We start from the raw sequence: 18,503 nt of genomic DNA, 5'->3' as shown, positions 1-18,503 counted from the left end.
GAGAGAGTCACTTAAGGAATCATGATGGAATTAATTGCCTATATCTACAACTTGAAACCGGAAATGACGTCCGTCAAATCTCTCCAGACAGGTGTGTCCATACCCTGGACAGACGTTTTTGGAGGGGTCCATTCTGGGCAAAAGAGAGAAGCGAGATGACACGGATATTCAGCCGGTTAATCATGAGTGTATTCTTTCAATGCCTCAAGATGCTCTATCAGTGTCAGAAAGAAGTCTAGAAGCAAATATAGAGTCGGTGTAGAATATTCCGCGGCATGTCTCATCTTGCGCCTGTCAAAAAGCAAGTCCATTCTCTCAGATCCATGTCTGTCTCATCTGAAGTCTGAAAGTCGAGCCCTGGGCAGGGATCAGGTGGCGGCCCGACAACATTTTGTGAATTAACTCGAACGGAGGCAGGGACTAGCTTGCATAAGAGAGACTTTGACAAGCACACATCGGATGCAATAATTCCGGGGCCCAATCTCTGCAGACGCGAAGCAACCCTTGAAACCACGTTCTAGAGATGGTTCATGTCATGTCAAACCATGCGAGTTTGACAGGTCAGGTTACTTTGGTCGCATATATGTGTCCTCGATATAGCTGAGTTGAACATCCAATCCATATGGCAACACTCTTGAAGGATCCATAACGTTAAGGAAAAGAAAAAAACATGGCGATCCAGATCCCACAAACTCGCATCGATCGGTTGTGGCGGTAGAAGGACTCCACTCACCCACACAGCGGAAAGAAATCAAGTGGAGATGGGCATTTTCCTTGCCCTTCCATTTTCTCTCTTGGCGGGACAGGAACAGGAAGAGAGAGCCACTTTCGTCGTTACCGACGGCGCCCTCCGACGGCCGAGTGAGGCGCCCGCTTCCTTGTGTTCTAGCCCCAGGGCCCCGAAGCGTGGCTTTTGGCTCGCCGCAGGACAGACGTTGGAAATCAGGCTGCGTGCATCTTGTGGAGCTTTTTCTAGACAAACACCATTGAATCCTATGAATCTCGACTCGGGAAATTGTCTCTTACTGGTCCTTGTTACGTTGTTCAAGTGGCAAGCGCTGCGAGTTCGCCTATCGGGGCTTTTGATAACCTCCATCTCCATATTGGATTGGCTTATCAAATCAACCCCGCCAACCAATCCACCAACACAACTCTGCTTGCTCATCACATCACATCAACCACGCCATTCATCAAGGGTTCCCTACAAGCTACCAATTGCGCCTTCTTTACTGCTTAGCTAGCCGGCACCATGCTGACTCCGCGGCTACCCAGCCTTATCTCCCGGCATGGCCCTTCCATGTGGCGCTGCTCCGGCCCCGGGGCTCGGCCGGTCCATGCCCAGCGCCGCCTCATGAGCGCGGCCGCGTCACTGGCTGGCGTACGAGAGCTGCTCAAGGTCACGGATGAAGTTGCCGACGCTGTTGCCAGTAACAAGCCTGTTGTGGCTCTCGAGTCAACCATCTACACCCACGGGGCGTTGGGCAATGACCTGGCCCGTGAGCACTCGGAGCTCGTCCGCAGCCATGGAGGTATCCCGGCTATTATTGCCATTGTTGATGGAGTGCCCAAAGTCGGTGCCTCTCCAGAGGAGATTGTTCAGATGATTGAGAGTGGAAGTGCTGTCAAGGCATCCAGAAGAGATATCGCCTACCTCACGGGAATGGTAAGAGGGAGTCTGTTTTTGTGAATGATGATAGTTCGGCTATAATCGCCGATTATCAGAGGATTTCTTTGCTTTCATACACCCAGCAATTATCGCACATGACTAACCCGGGTTATCTAGGGACTCACGGGACGTAAGATTCATGGAGGAACTACCATCGCCGGAACTATGCTGCTAGCAAGGCTCGCTGGTATCCGAGTCTTTGGCACTGGTGGCCTGGGTGGTGTCCATCGTGGTGGACAGGACTCGATGGACATCTCTGCTGATCTCACCGAGCTGGGCCGAACCCGGGTTGCCGTCATTAGCAGTGGCTGCAAGGGTTTCCTCGACATCCCGAGGACTCTCGAGTTCCTTGAGACTCAGGGTGCATATGTGTCGACCTTTGCCGACGGTAGGTCTGGCAATATTGACTTTCCTGCATTCTGGGCTCGGGACAGCGGTGTCAAGAGCCCTTCTGTCGTCTACACCGAGAAGGAGGCCGCTGCCATCATCCTGGCCCAGGAGAAGCTCGGCATCGAGTCGGGTCTGCTCTTTGCGAACCCGATCCCTGAGAAGTTCGGTATCCCGGCCCCCAAGATGCAGGACTACATCGAGCAGGCTGTCAGGGAGGCCAACGAGAAGGGCTTCACTGGAAGCGCCAACACGCCGTACATCCTGGGCAGGCTGAAGCAGCTCACGGGGGAGAAGGCGGTCATCGCCAACAAGGAACTAGTGACATCCAACATCACCCGAGCCACCAATGTCGCAGTCGAGCTGTCGAAGCTCATGTCTCCCGGGTCCGAGCCCGTGAAGACTCTGTAAGTTGCGGCGATGATTGCATGGTCTGGGGATAACGTAACTCTAATTGTAGCAGTAGCAATCCATCACCCGCTGCTCTACCTGCTGCTCCCTCTCAGCCCCAGGAACCTGATGTCGCTGCGGATAGCAAGGCCGATATCCTTGTCGCCGGGTCCGTAGCCATTGACCTGAGCTGTGACTACTCCTCCCCCAAGTCAGGCGATGCCTCGCCTGTCCTCCATACCTCGAATCCATCCACCATCAGCCAGTCCATCGGAGGAGTCGGCCACAACGTCGCGCTTGCTGCACACTCCGTGAGCAAGCATGCCCGAGTTAGACTCTGCAGCATGATCGGCGACGATGTGTAAGTAAAAGTCGGAAAGACGACCCTCGCATAAATGCTGATGCAAAATCCAGCGCTGGAAAGACTGTCCTAAACGGACTCAAGGCCTCGGGTCTGGATACTACTTACATCCGACAGCTTGGGCACGAGTATCACGGTTCCAACAGGACAGCCCAATACGTCGCCGTAAACGACGCCAACAAGAACCTGGTCATGGCCATGGCCGACATGGGCATTTTCACACACCACTCGTTTCCAGAGTATTGGAAATCCGCCGTCCGAGGCACCAAGCCCAAGTGGTTGGTGGTCGATGGCAACTGGAGCGAAAAGGACATCCGGGCTTGGCTAAAGGCAGGCCAAGATCAAGGCTGCAAGGTAGCCTTCGAGCCCGTGTCGACAGCAAAGTCGATGAACCTCTTCTGCCGCCAGAAGGGTCACCCGAAGCTTCGAGTCTTCCCAAAGCCCACCGTTGATATTGCTTCACCAAACAGCTACGAGTTGGAGGCCATGTATACTGCGGCTCGTGACAATGGCTACTTTGACTCTCCAGAATGGTTCGACGTTATCGATGCGTTCGGAATGAGGGGAGCTCGGGATCGCTTCGTCAGAGCTACCTCGGCAGAGTTGACAGATGCAGGAGTCCCCGTTCAGTCTGTTCAACTCCTCCCCTACATCCCAACTATCGTGACAAAACTTGGACCTCAGGGCGTTCTTCTGACCACTATTCTTGGCCGTGACGACCCTCGACTGAAGGACCCCGACTCTGAAGAGTACATTCTTGCTCGAGCGACAAGTGATCATCCAAGCGTTGGCGGTCTATACATGAGGCAGTTTTCAGCCGCTGAGAGGGTCAAGAAGATCGTGTCCGTCAACGGAGTCGGCGACACATTCTTCGGCGTTTTGATATCTGGTTTGGCGCAGGGTGGCAAGGTTGAGAATCTGATTGACGTGGCCCAGGCGGGCTCTGTTCTCACACTCAAGTCTCCAGAGTCTGTGAGTCCCGACTTGCACCGGCTGGAGAAGGTTTTGGCGCAGGCGGCAGCGCTATGATTGGGACGTTTGAAGTGGAATTGAAAAGGGAATGGGAAATATATAAGAATACCCTAGGCATCAGCACAACTATATCAAGTTCATTGACGTTCATGAAGTTCATGGATTCGCACATTTCCAGGGTTAGGGTTGTTGTCAGCCTCTCCGCATCACTTACACGTGATTGGTCAACTTTCACCTCTCACACTAGTAAGACGAGCCTATCACGGCCCGTCGCTCATGCAAGGCTGTGAGGACCCTCTAAAAAAATTCCACGCCCATCGACATTTCGCCCAAGCCAGAACCTCCAGACTTCTCACCCGTCGCGAGACTCAGCAGCAACAATGGCGCCGCCACAAGACGAAGACATGCAGGACCTCACGTCCTCTGAGAGCGAGGATCATTTCGACTCGGAAGATGAGGTTCCGAAGCAAAAACCGACCGTCGCCCTCTACGACAAGGACTCGGACGAGGAGGAGCTGGAGCGATTGGTCCTAGGCAACAAGGCGAGCTTCCGGGCGCAATTGTTCAAGGATGACTGGCTTTTCGACTCCAGCAAGGAGGCAGAGGGAAAGGAGCTTGAACTCGTCGGGCAGGACACTGCTGGGCTGGAGGATGTCGACGATGCGGATCTTTTCATGCTTGACACAGGCTCTGGGCCAGCTGCAGGCGCTGAAGTCACCAAGTCTACGAAGCCTGTAGATGGCAATGCCCCCGCCTGGGAAGACAGCGACGACGAACGATTGGTCATCTCTCTCGCCGGAGCCACGCGCCTACGAAAGTTGCGATTAACGGAGGCCGAAGACCTCGTCAGCGGAACCGAGTACAGCAGAAGATTGCGACAGCAGTACCTCCGACTGAACCCAGCGCCGGCATGGGCCCGCGAAGCAGATGGACGACCTAGCAAGAGGAGACGACGGTCCTCTGCCGCTTCCGACTCTTCAGATGCCGATAGCGATTCCGACTCTGAGATTTCCGCTCAGCCCCTCGAGAAGTTTCTCCGCGACGTCAACCGCCTGGCTGGAGCTGGATCGACAAAGAAGCGACGACTACGACCCGAAGTTATCGACATCCAGAGGACGAGAGAGATTCCAGACCAGCACAAGGCCCCTGTTACCTGCCTCTCCTTCCACCCCGAGTACCCAGTTCTCCTGTCGTCAAGCACAGCATCTGTTCTGTACCTTCACCACATCGCACCCTCTGCGCATCCCACGCCTAATCCCCAGTTGATGTCGGTACAAGTCAAGCAGGTTGACGTGCGAAGGGCCGAGTTCATGTATCCCAAGGGCGACAGGGTGTTTTTCGCTGGACGACGGAAATACTTCCACCACTGGGACCTGCAGTCGGGCACGGTGCAAAAGACGACGCAGATTCTCGGCCACCGACTGGAGCACAAGACCATGGAACGATTCAAGCTCAGCCCTTGCGGTAGATATATGGCGATTGTGGCTTCTACCAAGAAGGGCGGCGGTATCATCAACGTCATCAGCACGACATCAATGCAGTGGATTGCCGCTGCCAGACTCTCAAGTGTCAACGGCATTGCTGATTTTGCTTGGTGGAGCACTGGAGACGGAATGACCATCCTGGGCAAGGACGGGCAGGTTGGCGAGTACAGCATGGAATCCCGTTCTTTCGTGGGTGTCTGGAACGACGAGGGCTGTGTTGGCGGTATCGTCTTGGCTCTCGGTGGCCACCAAGGCCCAACTAGTCTGGGCGAGGATCGCTGGGTTGCCATCGGTTCCAACAGCGGTATCACAAACATCTACGACCGAGCCGAACTCATTGTGCCCAACGCAGAGGAGCTTACCATCAAGGAGCGACCGACACCCGCCCGAGTCTTTGAGCAGCTCGTCACCCCCATCACACACATCGCCTTCTCCCCCGACGGCCAGCTCATGGCTTTCGGAAGCCAGCACAAGAAGGATGCGCTGCGACTTGTGCATCTGCCGAGCTGCACAGTCTACCGTAACTGGCCCACGGAACAGACACCCCTTGGTAGAATCTCAGCGGTTGCTTTTGGGCGACAGAGTGATTTGCTGGCGGTTGGAAACGACACGGGTAAAATTCGATTGTGGGAGATTAGGAGTTAGGTACATAATGAGCATGAGAACGGCGTATGACTATTGGCAGCTTCTTTTTTTCATGTGATTTTGTCCATCTCCAGGAACTTCATCTCCCTCAACAAACAGGAATCGTATCCTATTTAATCATCCAAACATGTGCTTCAGCAATGCTCTAAGCGGGTCGCCCTTGGGGAGTTTGTTCTGTGGGTAAAAGGAATCGGTCTCCGCCGTGTATTTGACCAAGGCACGTTTGTCCTCGAAGAACTTGACGTCGTCGGGCTTGTTCTTGCTCTTTAGAAACTGTCCGATATTGACGTTCACATTCTTGATCTCCTGGCACAAGTCAAGATCGGTTCCCTTCTGTCTGGTCTGAGGTTGGCATACCTTGCGACACTTTGTCTTGCTGCCAAGTTCGCCAGAGAGTCCGAGGTCAACGCAGAGACACTGTAAATCCTTCACGCTCTCCTTTTGAACATCACCGTTCTGCTGGCTGATGAGGTCGGCCTTGTCCTTAGGGTCAGAGGGCGCCGTGGCAGTAACGGTCAGGCCGGCGGGCCCTTTGGCACCCTCGCTCGTTGCGTCCATTTTAGCCAAACGGAGCATGGCCGTCGCGAATCTTCTGAGTTGATACATTTTCCAGATGCTTAGCTGGGTATAGATGCGTCTTCAGAAGGGGATGAGTCCTGGGATCTAAGTTGAGGAAACGAAGTTGGGAGAAGGGTGAGCAAGAAGGAACCAAGAAAGAGCCAACAACGGAGTCACTCTGGGCACGGCGTAGTGAATGAGCAGACCGGCGATGAGGCTTGAATTGTTTGCTTTCGTAGGCACGAATGTTGCTATCTAGTGAGCATGCAACTCGCCATAGAGCGCCTGGCGGCATGCCCCCCCAGATGCAAGATGCCGCTTGCATTGGCAATTAGGCAGGCACCCTTAAATCGTGGGACTTGTTTTGGCTGAGATTCTTCAATATGGACTAGCAACATCAAGGCGGATCAGGCTGGCCATACACAGCTATTGCTTGTTATGTCACCGCCCGTCTCAACCCTCAGGTTGTTGCACAGCAGCGTACAACAATCATGAGTACCCTGAATGGCTGGAAGACTCGTAACAGAGAAAGACGAGTGTTGAGTTATCCCTGGAAGTACCATGTCGTTGTAAGGAGGAATGGGATACCGTTTTAAGGGTGGCTCCTCCATATGGCTCACTTTGGTATGGCAATCTTTGTTCAGAATCAATCAGTTTGCATTTACCATGTTATTAGGATGGGAGTGATTCTGAGATATACCGTGAATGTATGCCTTCGCGAAACAATTGTTTGTCAAAGCCTCAGCTCCATGTATTTTGTTCTCATCAAAGGGGGATGACTAGGGGCGTTATGGCTGATAGACTCGTCAGAGTCACACGAATACCCAAACACACGACACCATTCACCTATGCCGCATTCGGCCAGAGAATAGGGCTCCAGGGGCGTTGTTGGAGTGGTGGGTTAGATACAGCAACCTCAACTCCAGAGTTCTGAGCCGCTGGCTGTCATGATTCGCAATATCGGGACCACTCTCAACAGTTGATCGGCTTCCGTAGCTCAGTTGGTTAGAGCGTCGTACTAATACTTCAGTTTACACTGTAATATCGGTGATGCGAAGGTCTCAGGTTCAAGCCCTGGCGGGAGCAATCCCATTGGCCGTCGACTGTTATTTTTTGCTCTTTGATGCTCTTTGCATCTCTCTTTTTACTCTCAATACCAGATATCGCGAGTTTTCCGTGGTGTTTCTATTTCGGGAGTGGGTTACCCAAATAGGCAAGTTTTGGTTTCGAGGCCCGGGAAGGAGGCCATGGCCGCGACTTCCTGGCCCTGACTATTCCAGCTCCTAGCTCGCCTGCCGGGAGCTTAGCCCAACGTCAAGGACCCAAGGACTCCCTGTTGTTTGTCGCTAACTAGTGTACTTTGGGGGTCTTAGGCGCCCTTCGCTTGCGCTCCGCAATTGATTCGCATTTGCTCATGCAAGTCAGTCATGTTGTTTGATGCCTTATTAATTACCTGCAGTGACGTGGATCTTCAGAACGTGGCACCAAGCAAGCCGAGTTTCGACGCCGGTTGGAATCCGGGGTCATGAGTGGGCTTCTCTGCTGCATGGGGCCTCAATCCGAAAACTCCTCTTTGGACTTCCTTCGTCTTGGACTTGGCCACGACAGCTTGGGTGTGGTTGTTGTTGTTGTCGTTGTTGCCTCAATGCCACGTTGACGACGGATGGAGGTGCAGCGTTTTGAGGAGAGCATGATAGTTCACGGGACCTATCATGCCGATACAATTCCGTGTGGCCGCTACCGAATCCCGATTCATGATCATTTTCGGGCTGTGCCGGTCAGATGGTTCCCGGCAAAGCCGCTTGCAGTCTATAGAGTTACGGGGTGGTGATTCTACATGGGTTGCAATTCTATGTTGCTTGGATTTACAGTCACGGACTTATCCTGCCGTGGGTGGATAGAGTTAACCTATATGGCAGGTAGGCAGTGCCCATTAATCAGGGTTTTTCCAAAGGACGTCCCTAGGTTGGTTCCGAAAAGTCAGACAACTATACCGGGAATGAACGGACATAGTTATGTCGGCGTAGCGGGTGATTGAGCACGGCCGGCGGGTGCCGGCCATCATCGGGACAAGTCCTGGCCGTGACCGCTAACGAAGCATGTCTGCTCCAGACGGATGAAAGCCGGGGAAGACTTTGATGGGGTTGCCGGTCCCGGTGCATCGGAGACAACTTGTGCACGGGTTCATGTACAGTATGTGAGGGAATGGAGACAGCCGTTGAAGCGGGGGACAACTGAACAAGTAGAGAATGCGAGGCAGTATCCGAGTAAGGAAGAGTGGTGCGATCTCATGAGACAGAAGAGGAAGATGCGGGATGATGGGTGCCGTATTGGTGTAGGGTATGTAGATGGATGATAAGCTGGCATGTGCAGCCGGAGAGAATCGGGTGGATGGAAACATGGGTTGGTAAACAGGCACTGACCTCGGATGTATGATGCTCATCGAGTCGAAGAGTTTCTCGTTGTGGTATGTGTCGGTTCTGGCGATTGTCGAGGCACGGGAGTTGGATGTCGGATCAACGGGGCAGGGATGGAAGACCAGGGTTGAGTTGAGCTGGATTGGCCGGGCTATGGTTAAAGAGGACCTCAGAAACAAGACAAAGACTCGAGGAATCACATTTGACAGAAGAGGAAGAGTCTCAGCCCTGCAATGCGGTGCAACGCAATGTGTGTAAAATGGCACCCCGTACCAAAAGAATGGAGAAGCCTGGCAAGCCCGCGCAAGCATGATCCGACTTTGGGAAGTTGGATGAGCAACAGACCTGGACCAATGGCTGGGACAATTCGCAGTGGGCAGATGGTGACGTCTGGATCCTGGACTCAAGGATCCCATCGCTAACCGGGTGCCAACCCACGCAGGCTCATGCGAGAGCTTTCAGAATTTAAAGGTTTTTCTTTTGTACCAGAGCAGCGGCCAACCGCCAAATTGCGCCTTGCAGCGTGGGCAAGTCAATGCATTACAGGGAGCGCGGGATGTGCCCGCGGGGCGTGGGTGACGGGTTGGCCAGACCTTCTGTCTCGAACTCGTTGTACAATTGAGGCACGGCTTGGCTGAGATTATGTTGTTTTCCAATCTCGTCCACTCGCTGCTGCTTCTGCAAGACTGTAGTATCGAGAGGAATGGGGTGGTGCAGCCTGTAGGGGTCTAAGGCTCAAAGGCTCGAGTTTGGTTGGCCAGCTCTGATCGGGCTACTCATTGGCGAGCCAAAATGAGCGAACAAGAATCAAGACAATAAAAACCAAAAAAGATCAGACATGATGCCACCGGGATGCAGCCAACCAATCCATCGGACTCAGGAAAAGAAACTTCCAAGAGGCTGGCTGACCTCGAACTCACCATGGATCCAGGTCGGTCAGATGCTCGGGATCCATCATCAATCACCGCCAGGTATCACAATCCCACTCCCGTGATCGTCAAGACCTGGTATGCGAGTAACCTGTGGCGTGGATTGTGACCGGGAGCAGGGATCAATCCCCCGATCGCCCTCTTTTACTCGTCCCAGATGCCGAGACCTGAGAGCAAGACGAGATGAAGAGAGGGGTTCGTCTGTATTAGCGAGAACGGGAACATAGGACATCAACAGGAGAAAAGACCCTGAAGGGTCCTGCTTCAGCTGTTTCCATGGAGACTTCCACTCAGCTGAGGAAGCTAGAAAACCAAAGATGGAGAAGAATACAGTTGGATTCTGGATTCTGATCTGAGGCGAGCAGGAAGCTCGAGCCTGAGACTGAACCTGGAGTTGGGAATCCTAGGAGTTAAGTTTTCAAGACAAGTTGAACCCGCCCATATCGGACGATGAGCCAGGGCGTTGAAGGAAGGGGAAGGAGGCAGGTGGCGCCCGAGCTTGTGCCTGCCTCCACCAGGCAGAGCAGACACGGGCAGGTACAGGCACGGACTTGGACCAACGTTGGACTTTCCATTTTGCTTTTTGGGGGATGCCATGCCGCCTGGAGATGGGTGACCAACCCCCAATATCCGCTGAACCCACAGAGGGTTACGGGCGCTGGCCGAGCATGTGTGATGGCCAAGGACTGACGGCAGGTGCGCACGGCCTGATTTCAGTCATCCATGGAACTGAAGATATCTACCTATCCACCAAAGATACTCGCCTCAGGCAGCATCTCAGGTACGGCTGGCGTAGCCAGGAACCGGCCGAAGCTGAGAGATTGACGACAATGCACGAAAAAGGCCGACATCAGACCACACCCTCCCCCGTCACGAACTCGACGGGCTTCAACCCGGCCGGAAGGCATGGGTCACGCCCTCACGGTCAGCGCGGCGTGGCATGATGCACAACCCTGCCTACGAAGAACCCACGGAGGCTTTGAAGGAGTCCACAGGGACCACCCCCCTCCCCCTCCACGCCGGCGCGTCCCGGCACAGCAAAAGGTTGGATCATGACAAGATTGACAGTCCACTTTGGCCCAGAGGCACACGGGCAAGATGCTCGGGTCCTGCCAATCTGACCCGGGGGGAAATCGATCCATCCAGTCATTGGCAGCGGCATCAATTGGTGCATGAGCACTGCTTTACCGGGCACGGCCAAGCCAAGGCAATGAGCCACCAGCGGCTCCAGCAGTGCTTAGGCGAGAAGCAAGCAATGAGCCATGAATGGGGCGCGCACGCAAGCAAGCACGCAGGTCAGAAGCATGCGATGCGATAAACCTCTTTAAAAGTGACCCGCCGCACTTCATGCGCCCCTCCCCTCAGGTTCCAGTCTCTTCCCTCTTGCTCGCCAGTGAGAACTCGCTCTTTTCCATTTCGAGATCCTTCAAGCTCCAGCGGTTCACTCTAGCTCGCTCACTTGCAGGCCGACCGCCTTCAGGACCAGCCACGACCTTTTCTTGCCCTTCAACGTCCATCGCATTAGATCGGGGGAAACTACTGCGCGCCCAGCACATCACCCACCAACTGCACTGCGCTGCGCTGCACAATCTTGGGAAAGCCTCTCCGGCCATTGATCCATTAATAACCTCCCGTTATCTGGAACCGAGCTTGACCGACCGAGCCCTTTTTTTCCCTGCTGTCGAGATTTTTGCGACTCCGCCCAGGTCTCAGTCGATCACTCAACTAGTCGCAACTGGCATCCCCGCCTCCGCCTCCGCTTGTTCATTGCTTTTCCTGCCTCTTTTTTACTCTTCCAGCCTCGCGATTTGAATCTTTTTTCTCATTCTCTTCTCTTAAACTCGCCCTCTGTCGCCAATTGAACTCTTCCACCTTCGGCCTCGTTCTCCAGAACCTCCAATCGTGTCTGCGCCGTCCTCGATGAACCCTTCGTGTCATTGAGGACCGAAACCTCAACCTTCACTTTTACACCCGCGCACCTTTCCAATCGATCACGGAGAAAAAGTTAGGAAACGAGTCTGCCCGTGAAATCGACCCAAGATGCCGCTCCGACGGCCGAGTACCTCGGGAGACGGTCACTCCGTCGCATCTTCGTCGCCTTCATTTTCTTTAGCGGGTACCAAGCGCCGCTTCCCGCTCCTAGGCCGGAAAAAGACCCGAAATTCGGACCTCCCCCGGCCGTCGTCTGTCGTATTGCCTTCAACTTCATCTTCTCAGAAGCTCGCCAACGTCAAGCCCGGCCTCCGAGTACACGTCCAGGTCAAGTTTGAGAGCCCAATCGGCACCGAGCACGTACGCGACTATGAGGCCTCACCTCAGCTGAAGGCCTCGGATCGCATCTGCCAAGCGCTGCTCTCGCGCCTTCAGCATTGCTCTGCAGAGCTTATCACACGCCACGATTCTACCGCTCTCGATCCACTCCGCAAGCCCCATCGTGATGTCAAGCCACTGCGCTATCGCATCACATACCGCGTGGAACGCGATGGCCTCATTCTTGTAGAAAAGTCGCTACGCTCTTTTCAGGAGTACGAGCTGACCCATGACGACGCTCGCGAAGTTGTCAATGCTACCGACCGCATTGTTGGCTTGTTTTTGGTGCGCCACGACCCCGGCTTCCGGTGGTCTGACGCTGCCGATCCCGAGCCGGCCAACGCCGAGTCCGAAACTGTCCGGCCGTGCACCGGCCGGCCGCAATCCACCGCCTGCATTCCCCGATCCCGGTTCGCCAACGACACTCAATCTTTCGAACTCGTCTCGGGCTATGCAATTGAGCTCTTTTTGCGCAGTCGCTGTGCCACCCGCTACCCAGAGAACCGGAATGCCTCTATCAAGATTGATAGTCGCCAGCCTTCCCCCCTGACCCTCCTTCTCGGAGAGGAGCTGATGACTCGTGTCTCCAACCTCGTAATTGACCCTGTCGACTCTTGTAAGCGCAAATTCGATAAGCGCCACAAGACTTGCAATGGGTTCGAGGGTAGCGGTGGCTGCACCCACATTGAGGATGGAGCCGTCGATATCATGGTCAAGGTTCGCAACAACCTTGGCCCTGATTACACATACTTTTCCCATCGCATCCAAACAAGCAAGGTCTTGTTCAATGATCCTCAGGGTCGTGACTTTGACGAGTTCGCCAACCAGGTCAAGGCCAAGCTGGAGAAGGCTCGCGATATGACTGACAAGTCTATGCGTTCTCTGGATGACCTCACCCTCACTATCCGTGAACTCCGTGGAAAGAATTGGTCCGTTCACGAACCTCTTGTTGTTCGGCTTGATCACTCCGTCACTTATTGCCGTCAAACCATTGAGGCTGTCATGGAACGCCTTCAGACTGGCATCAGCAACGTGCTGGAGCACCATGAGGATGCGCTCGCCACCATGACCGTTCACAAGCGAGGCCACCTCATCTACGATGGCTTCCTTGACGGTGCTGGTGGGGATGATAGCATTCCTCTGGAGAAGTTTGCCTCTCCTGACTTGGAGAGAAAGGCCCTCGAGGCTCACCTGAAGGAGCGCATCCGTTCCGATATCACGATGCTGTGCAAGGACACTTGTGCCATTGACTGTCCCGACACGCTACCAAACCTGCGTCTCAAGTCAAGAGGTGCTGCTGCCTCCTCCATCGGAGCGGCATCGTCGATTGTACCCCCTCCATCAATTGGAGCCACATCGTCAGTTGCGCCCACCCCCTCGCTGACCGCTTCTGCCTCACTCCCCCGACCCGAGTCTGAGGTTTCCATGTCGGGATCTCTGGGTAGCTCCCGTTCCGAGCATACGCTGTCAAAGAAGATTGGCCAGACGAACTTGAGAGATAGCCCCCAGGCTCCTCCCTCGCCTGCAGCTCCTTCGCCTGACCTGCGCCGAGTACCATCTGGTCTCGAGATGGCCAAGAAGAACGGTTACATGGCCGACTTCATCGCAGACGACGAGAACCAGTCCGAACCCCCGTCTACTCCGAGCTTGGTGGATACTGATAGCATCAGCCCCCGAGACAGTATCGTTGTAACCCCCAAGTCCTCGCGTGCTTTGGCCCAGGACCAGTCCAACGAGGGACTTCGAATCATCGACGACGGACGTAGGATCATCTACCAAGAGCAGTCCGACATGGACGCCATTGCTAGCGGAGTGGTCCAATTCCATCGTCCTATCAACGACGACGACGAGCCCATCCAGCTCACAAAAGAGCCTCCGATCGAGACCCCGGAAAGAAGAGCGGCTCGCCGATCTCTTGATACTCGCATGCCCGACCTCTCTGGCGGCTTGGACTCTCCTTTGGCTGAGCCCAAGAAGGATGACGCCCCTGTCTCCCCAGCCGCCCAGAAGGAAGAAGAGCCTGAGAAGCCTGCACCTGTGCCTGAGACCCAAGAGGCCAAAGCGGCCGAAGAGAAGCTTCCAACTGAGGGTGTCTTGGAACACTCGTGCACGCCGGCCTCGCCTGTGGTCGAAGAGCTCAAGCCTGAGGAACCTGCTCCCAAGCAGACGGAAACACCTGTTGAGGCACCTAAGGCAGCTGAGCCTGATGCCAAGATCGAGGCCGCTCCTGAGAAGGAGTCTGTTAACTTGGTGGTACCTCAGGTTGCCGAACCTGCCGAACCTACCGAAGCTCCTGCTTTGGCTGCCCAAAAGAATGAGACACCTCATACTTCGCAAGATGAGCAGTGGGAGATGGTCGATGCTCGCGATGCTCCGTCAGACCCTCAGGCCATTGTGCCTCACACAAGATCTGAGACGAGCTTCGGGACTACCCCTCCAGCCAGCCTTCGTGGAGACGCTGAGACAGCTGAGGCCACTGCGCCCGCTGTCCCTGTCGTAGCCGCTGAGAAGACCGAGGCGGATGAGAAGGAGACACAACTGGCCAACGAGTCTGAAGTGCAAACTCCAAAGGCCACCCCGGTCGCTCTTGAGGTTACGGAAAGCGACGACGCCTCGAAGAAGCCTCAGGAAGAGACTGTTCTCAACGACTTCCCCAAGCCTCCTTCTACTCACTCTCAGGTTGAAAAGCCTCAATCTAAGGAGCCGACCGAGCCAGTTGCAGAGACTTCCACTGTTGATGCACCCAAGCAGGAGCCTTCGGAGGAGCCCGCTCAGGAGAAGGTCGTCGAGTCCAAGGAAACTGTAGTTCCTGAGGAATCCAAGGAACTGTCTCACAAGGCTGAAGAGGCCTTGCCTGAGACGGTCCGAGGATCCAGCGACTCCGGCATCTCTATGGAGGAGCAGGCCAAGGAGACAGCCAAGGAGGACAAGGTTCAAACGCCTGCCGTTGCCGAAAGCGCCGAGGCGGAACCTTCGCCTTCGGTGCAGGAACCCCTTGCTGTGCCTGCTGCCGAGCAAGTCTCTGAGAAGCCATCTGAGACTGATGCTCCCAAGCTCGAAATCACTGAGTCTCCTGAAGTCGCCCAGGAAGTGAATGCGGTTGCAAGTGAGCAGCCCAAGCCTGTGGACGACGATGAAGCTTCGTCTATCCCTGCCACACCTACTGAGATGCTTGCAACTCCCCTCGAGACAGTTCTCGAGGAAATCCCTGACTCAGCCGTCACTGATGGGTCAGAGTCCCCCAACCTGGAGCCCTCGTCTGCTCTCCACGACGGACGTGCTGAGCTGCCACGCATCGCCTCGGCTCCTCTCAACGCGCTCCCCACACCTGACTACTTCAGAACGCCACCTGTGTCCGAGAAGGACCAAGGACCAGCCCCTCCTTCGATTGATAACTCCAATCTTCCCCTGGTACTTGCTCGTCCTCGTCCCCGTACCAACACTCTCCCTTCGCGCCGTTACTCAACCGCGTTGACCCTCGATATCGAGGCCGAACCTTTCCACCGCGACGGTGATGAATCCCCCACTGGCGAGCCTCCCAAGAGCGCCAGCGGTGTGTGGCACAAGGATTCGAGCCACCGCCGCCAGCCCTCAGCTGGCTCAGTTGGCTTTGTCGGGCTACAGGATCAGCGACGCCTACACAGCGTCGGCCTCCGTAGCGCCCTGATGCCCTACCGCTGGCAAGGAATGCAGCAGCGTGGACAGGGTGTCTGGGAGGGACGACCCAGCACCTCGCACAGCCAGGTTTAGATTCGATCTCTTGGATGATGCGTGGATATTGATTTCAGCCATTCGTTAGACTTTATTTCAAGACATGAATGAGATGAGGAAAAGAAGGATAGGATAGGACGGGACAGGACAGGACAGGACAGGATTGGACTGGATAGGATAGGATAGGATATATGGACACATAGAGAGTAAAGGGAGCAAGTTGCCGGCTTGGGCACCAAGGTGACAGCCTGGCGATGGCGTTTGGGCCGACTATTGATTTTACGCACGTATTCGTAGCACTTAGAGTCGAAGCATGACATTTTGCAGAGGATACCATATCAGGCAAATTATAACGACGGATGCACATTTAACACGAGTCTCTCGCATTGATCTATATGATTGAGCTCAACTAATGGCCTCGAGTATCTACCAAGGAATGGTGCCCTTATCATCCGTAAACGTGCCTGTCTTGCCATCCGCTCCAAGAGTCGCAGCTTGGCAAATGCTGACGGCTCCAAGGCTGGGGTCGTCGGCTCCCTGGAATCCATTCAAAGTGGTTCCGCAGTGGTGCCCTGGGCAGACAATGTTGATCTTCCACTGCGAATTGTCCTCATATCTGATAGCGTAGTGAAGGGCCAGCATGTTCAAGGCCGACTTGCTGTACGTGTAGACGCCATAGTCAGGCTTGTGAAGGTCAGACGCCGGGTCGGCCTTTCGGGCCAGGCTGCCAAGGGCGGAGGTGACAAAGACGACGCGGCGCGTCTTGCTCGAGCGCTCGAGGAGCGGGAGCAGGGCGTCTGTGACGAGACCGGTACCAATGACGTTGGTGTCAAAGACGGTCTGCATGCGACTGCGGGGAGAAACGTTCAAGCTGAGGCCCGAGATGGCGCTGTTGTTGATGAGAACATCAAGACGGCCGTAGGTGTCTTGGATGGATTTGGCTGCAGCAGCGATGCTCTCGTCTGAGGTGATGTCGAGGACGAGGGGGAGACACTGAGGCCTTGGGCCTGGAAGGAGGAGGCGGCCTCTTGCACGGCGTCTGGGCGGCGGCCGGAGAGAATGACGTGGTAGTCTGGATGCTCAGCCGTGAGCTTCTTGACAACCTCGAGACCGATGCCTTGGTTGGCGCCGGTGACGAGGACGATGGTAGTTTCGGGGGTGAGGGTGTTGGAAGACATGGTTGTGTGTTGATTGAGGTTCTGTGCTGGTGTGATCTGATATGTTCAATTCATCGAGGAATAAAGCCCTTCTTTATACCATCGAGAATAGCGGATATCTGATTTGAGTAACTCATTCTGAAGACATGTCGTCGCCTTTGAGATGCTATCTCCGATGTTGGCTGCTCATGAATCCTAAGTCCGTGATTGGACTAGGGCATCAAGGCCACTCTGAGATTGATTACCCTTTTGGGAAACCACTCAGACCAAGTCTTGATGACAAAATCCTCTGAATATTGAGTCATGGTGATCAAAAGTGAATACTTGGAGTCTCGAGGAACCAATTGCGTGACTTGGATGGAGCCCGCGCGCCCCGAGGTGTTGGGGCTGATGATGAAACTGCAGTTCAGCCTATATATCAGTTGGGCCAGCCCTGTATGGCTTATGTGAGCAGAACTGCTGTGTCCAGCTTCATTCACTGAGCAGTCGAATAGATAAAGGCCCCAGAAAGTAATGAGTCTGGGCTCACACAAGCTCGGCGTCACCTGCTTCGACCAAGTGCTTGGCGCTGGACCATCTGAGGATGAGAATGTCACCATTCTCTGCAGGAAGAGTAACGTCGGCATCGGTGCCTTCACCGTGGACATCCCCATCCTTGAGCATGCGGATGAAGACGGCAGTGTCCAGGTCAGGCGAGTCAATCATGCTAATGTTGCCGGCTGTGTCGTTGAGGTTTTGCAGTTGCTGCGGGAACGATGCCAGGAAGGACGAGAGATAGTGGTTGTGCAGCAGAGCCTGGTGCCTTGTTGCGTAGGCCACCTCGGTTGGAGAGAGCCTCTCCCTGAGTTCCTGGCTTGAGAGGTAGTGGAGGGTGTGCTTGTCGATCTTGAAGGAGACAGTCAACTGCGTGTTCTGGCCGATGAGCCTGTGTAACTGACCTTTGCTATGCGGGCTCGCAGATAGCTCCTGACGAGGAACTTGTGCCTCTCCAACTCTGTCTGAATGACGATGAGGGCAAAGTTTGTCTTGGGGTCCATGTCACCCGTCATGTCCTCGACCTTTTCGATCTGAGACTTGATGCGGGCATTGACGCGCTCAAACAGGCCGTCAGTGGGCCATCTGAAGAAAACCAGTCAGTACGAGTACTCGAGAATAGTGATCATTCATTTCTACTCACTCGAGCAGCTCTGGCGCTGAGCGCTCAGCGACCCAGAGACGCGTCAAGGCCTGCAGGTCGCGCGTCTCACTTGGGACACCGTGGGAGACGGGGTCAACCTGGCGGAGAATGTCGTCGATATCCATCACGTGATGGCTACTGGTGAAGCAATAAAAGAGGTCCAAAGTGTGTGAGCTAGCGCAAGCTGCAGTATTTCGCTGTAAAGCGGTTTTGAAGTACAGGTGGTGGTGGGGTTGGTTGGTGATGTTTGAGAAGCACAGTTTCTGTGGGAGCGGGGCGAAAGTCCCCGCCGTCGCTCACCTTGACTCTGCCTCCGTCTCATCAACGAACAACAACATG

General features: G+C 54.7%; 6 protein-coding genes across 6 annotated transcripts; 3 read left to right on the top strand and 3 right to left on the bottom strand.

Annotated features, from left to right (window-relative positions):
* Positions 1-1,249: 1,249 nt before the first annotated feature.
* Positions 1,250-3,833, top strand: MRS44_000794 (uncharacterized protein; the record flags this gene model as incomplete). Its single annotated transcript, XM_046272013.2, has 4 exons — positions 1,250-1,663; positions 1,784-2,460; positions 2,517-2,804; positions 2,858-3,833. The coding sequence occupies 4 exons, from the start codon at positions 1,250-1,252 to the stop codon at positions 3,831-3,833; spliced, it is 2,355 nt and encodes a 784-aa protein (XP_046138689.2).
* A 323-nt stretch (positions 3,834-4,156) lies between these two features.
* On the top strand, positions 4,157-5,905 carry MRS44_000793 (uncharacterized protein; the record flags this gene model as incomplete). The annotated part of the gene is made up of 1 exon (XM_065624195.1): positions 4,157-5,905. One exon carries the CDS (start codon positions 4,157-4,159, stop codon positions 5,903-5,905), a length of 1,749 nt encoding a protein of 582 aa, XP_065479902.1.
* Positions 5,906-6,022: 117 nt separating this feature from the next.
* On the bottom strand, positions 6,023-6,511 carry MRS44_000792 (uncharacterized protein; the record flags this gene model as incomplete). The annotated part of the gene is made up of 1 exon (XM_046267515.2): positions 6,023-6,511. The coding sequence occupies one exon, from the start codon at positions 6,509-6,511 to the stop codon at positions 6,023-6,025; it is 489 nt and encodes a 162-aa protein (XP_046138688.1).
* Positions 6,512-11,849: 5,338 nt separating this feature from the next.
* Positions 11,850-15,869, top strand: MRS44_000791 (uncharacterized protein; the record flags this gene model as incomplete). Its single annotated transcript, XM_065624194.1, has 1 exon — positions 11,850-15,869. One exon carries the CDS (start codon positions 11,850-11,852, stop codon positions 15,867-15,869), a length of 4,020 nt encoding a protein of 1,339 aa, XP_065479901.1.
* A 387-nt stretch (positions 15,870-16,256) lies between these two features.
* MRS44_000790 (uncharacterized protein) lies at positions 16,257-17,008 on the bottom strand (the record flags this gene model as incomplete). The annotated part of the gene is made up of 2 exons (XM_065624193.1): positions 16,257-16,771; positions 16,825-17,008. 2 exons carry the CDS (start codon positions 17,006-17,008, stop codon positions 16,257-16,259), a joined length of 699 nt encoding a protein of 232 aa, XP_065479900.1.
* A 504-nt stretch (positions 17,009-17,512) lies between these two features.
* Positions 17,513-18,289, bottom strand: MRS44_000789 (uncharacterized protein; the record flags this gene model as incomplete). The annotated part of the gene is made up of 3 exons (XM_046267512.2): positions 17,513-17,872; positions 17,926-18,106; positions 18,165-18,289. The coding sequence occupies 3 exons, from the start codon at positions 18,287-18,289 to the stop codon at positions 17,513-17,515; spliced, it is 666 nt and encodes a 221-aa protein (XP_046138684.1).
* Positions 18,290-18,503: the final 214 nt, after the last annotated feature.

The sequence above is a fragment of the Fusarium solani genome, assembly GCF_023522795.1.
Source record: "Fusarium solani strain SB1 chromosome Unknown bctg00000000, whole genome shotgun sequence".
Taxonomy (NCBI): Eukaryota; Fungi; Ascomycota; class Sordariomycetes; order Hypocreales; family Nectriaceae; genus Fusarium; species Fusarium solani.
This window is presented reverse-complemented; position numbering and strand designations above follow the sequence as displayed.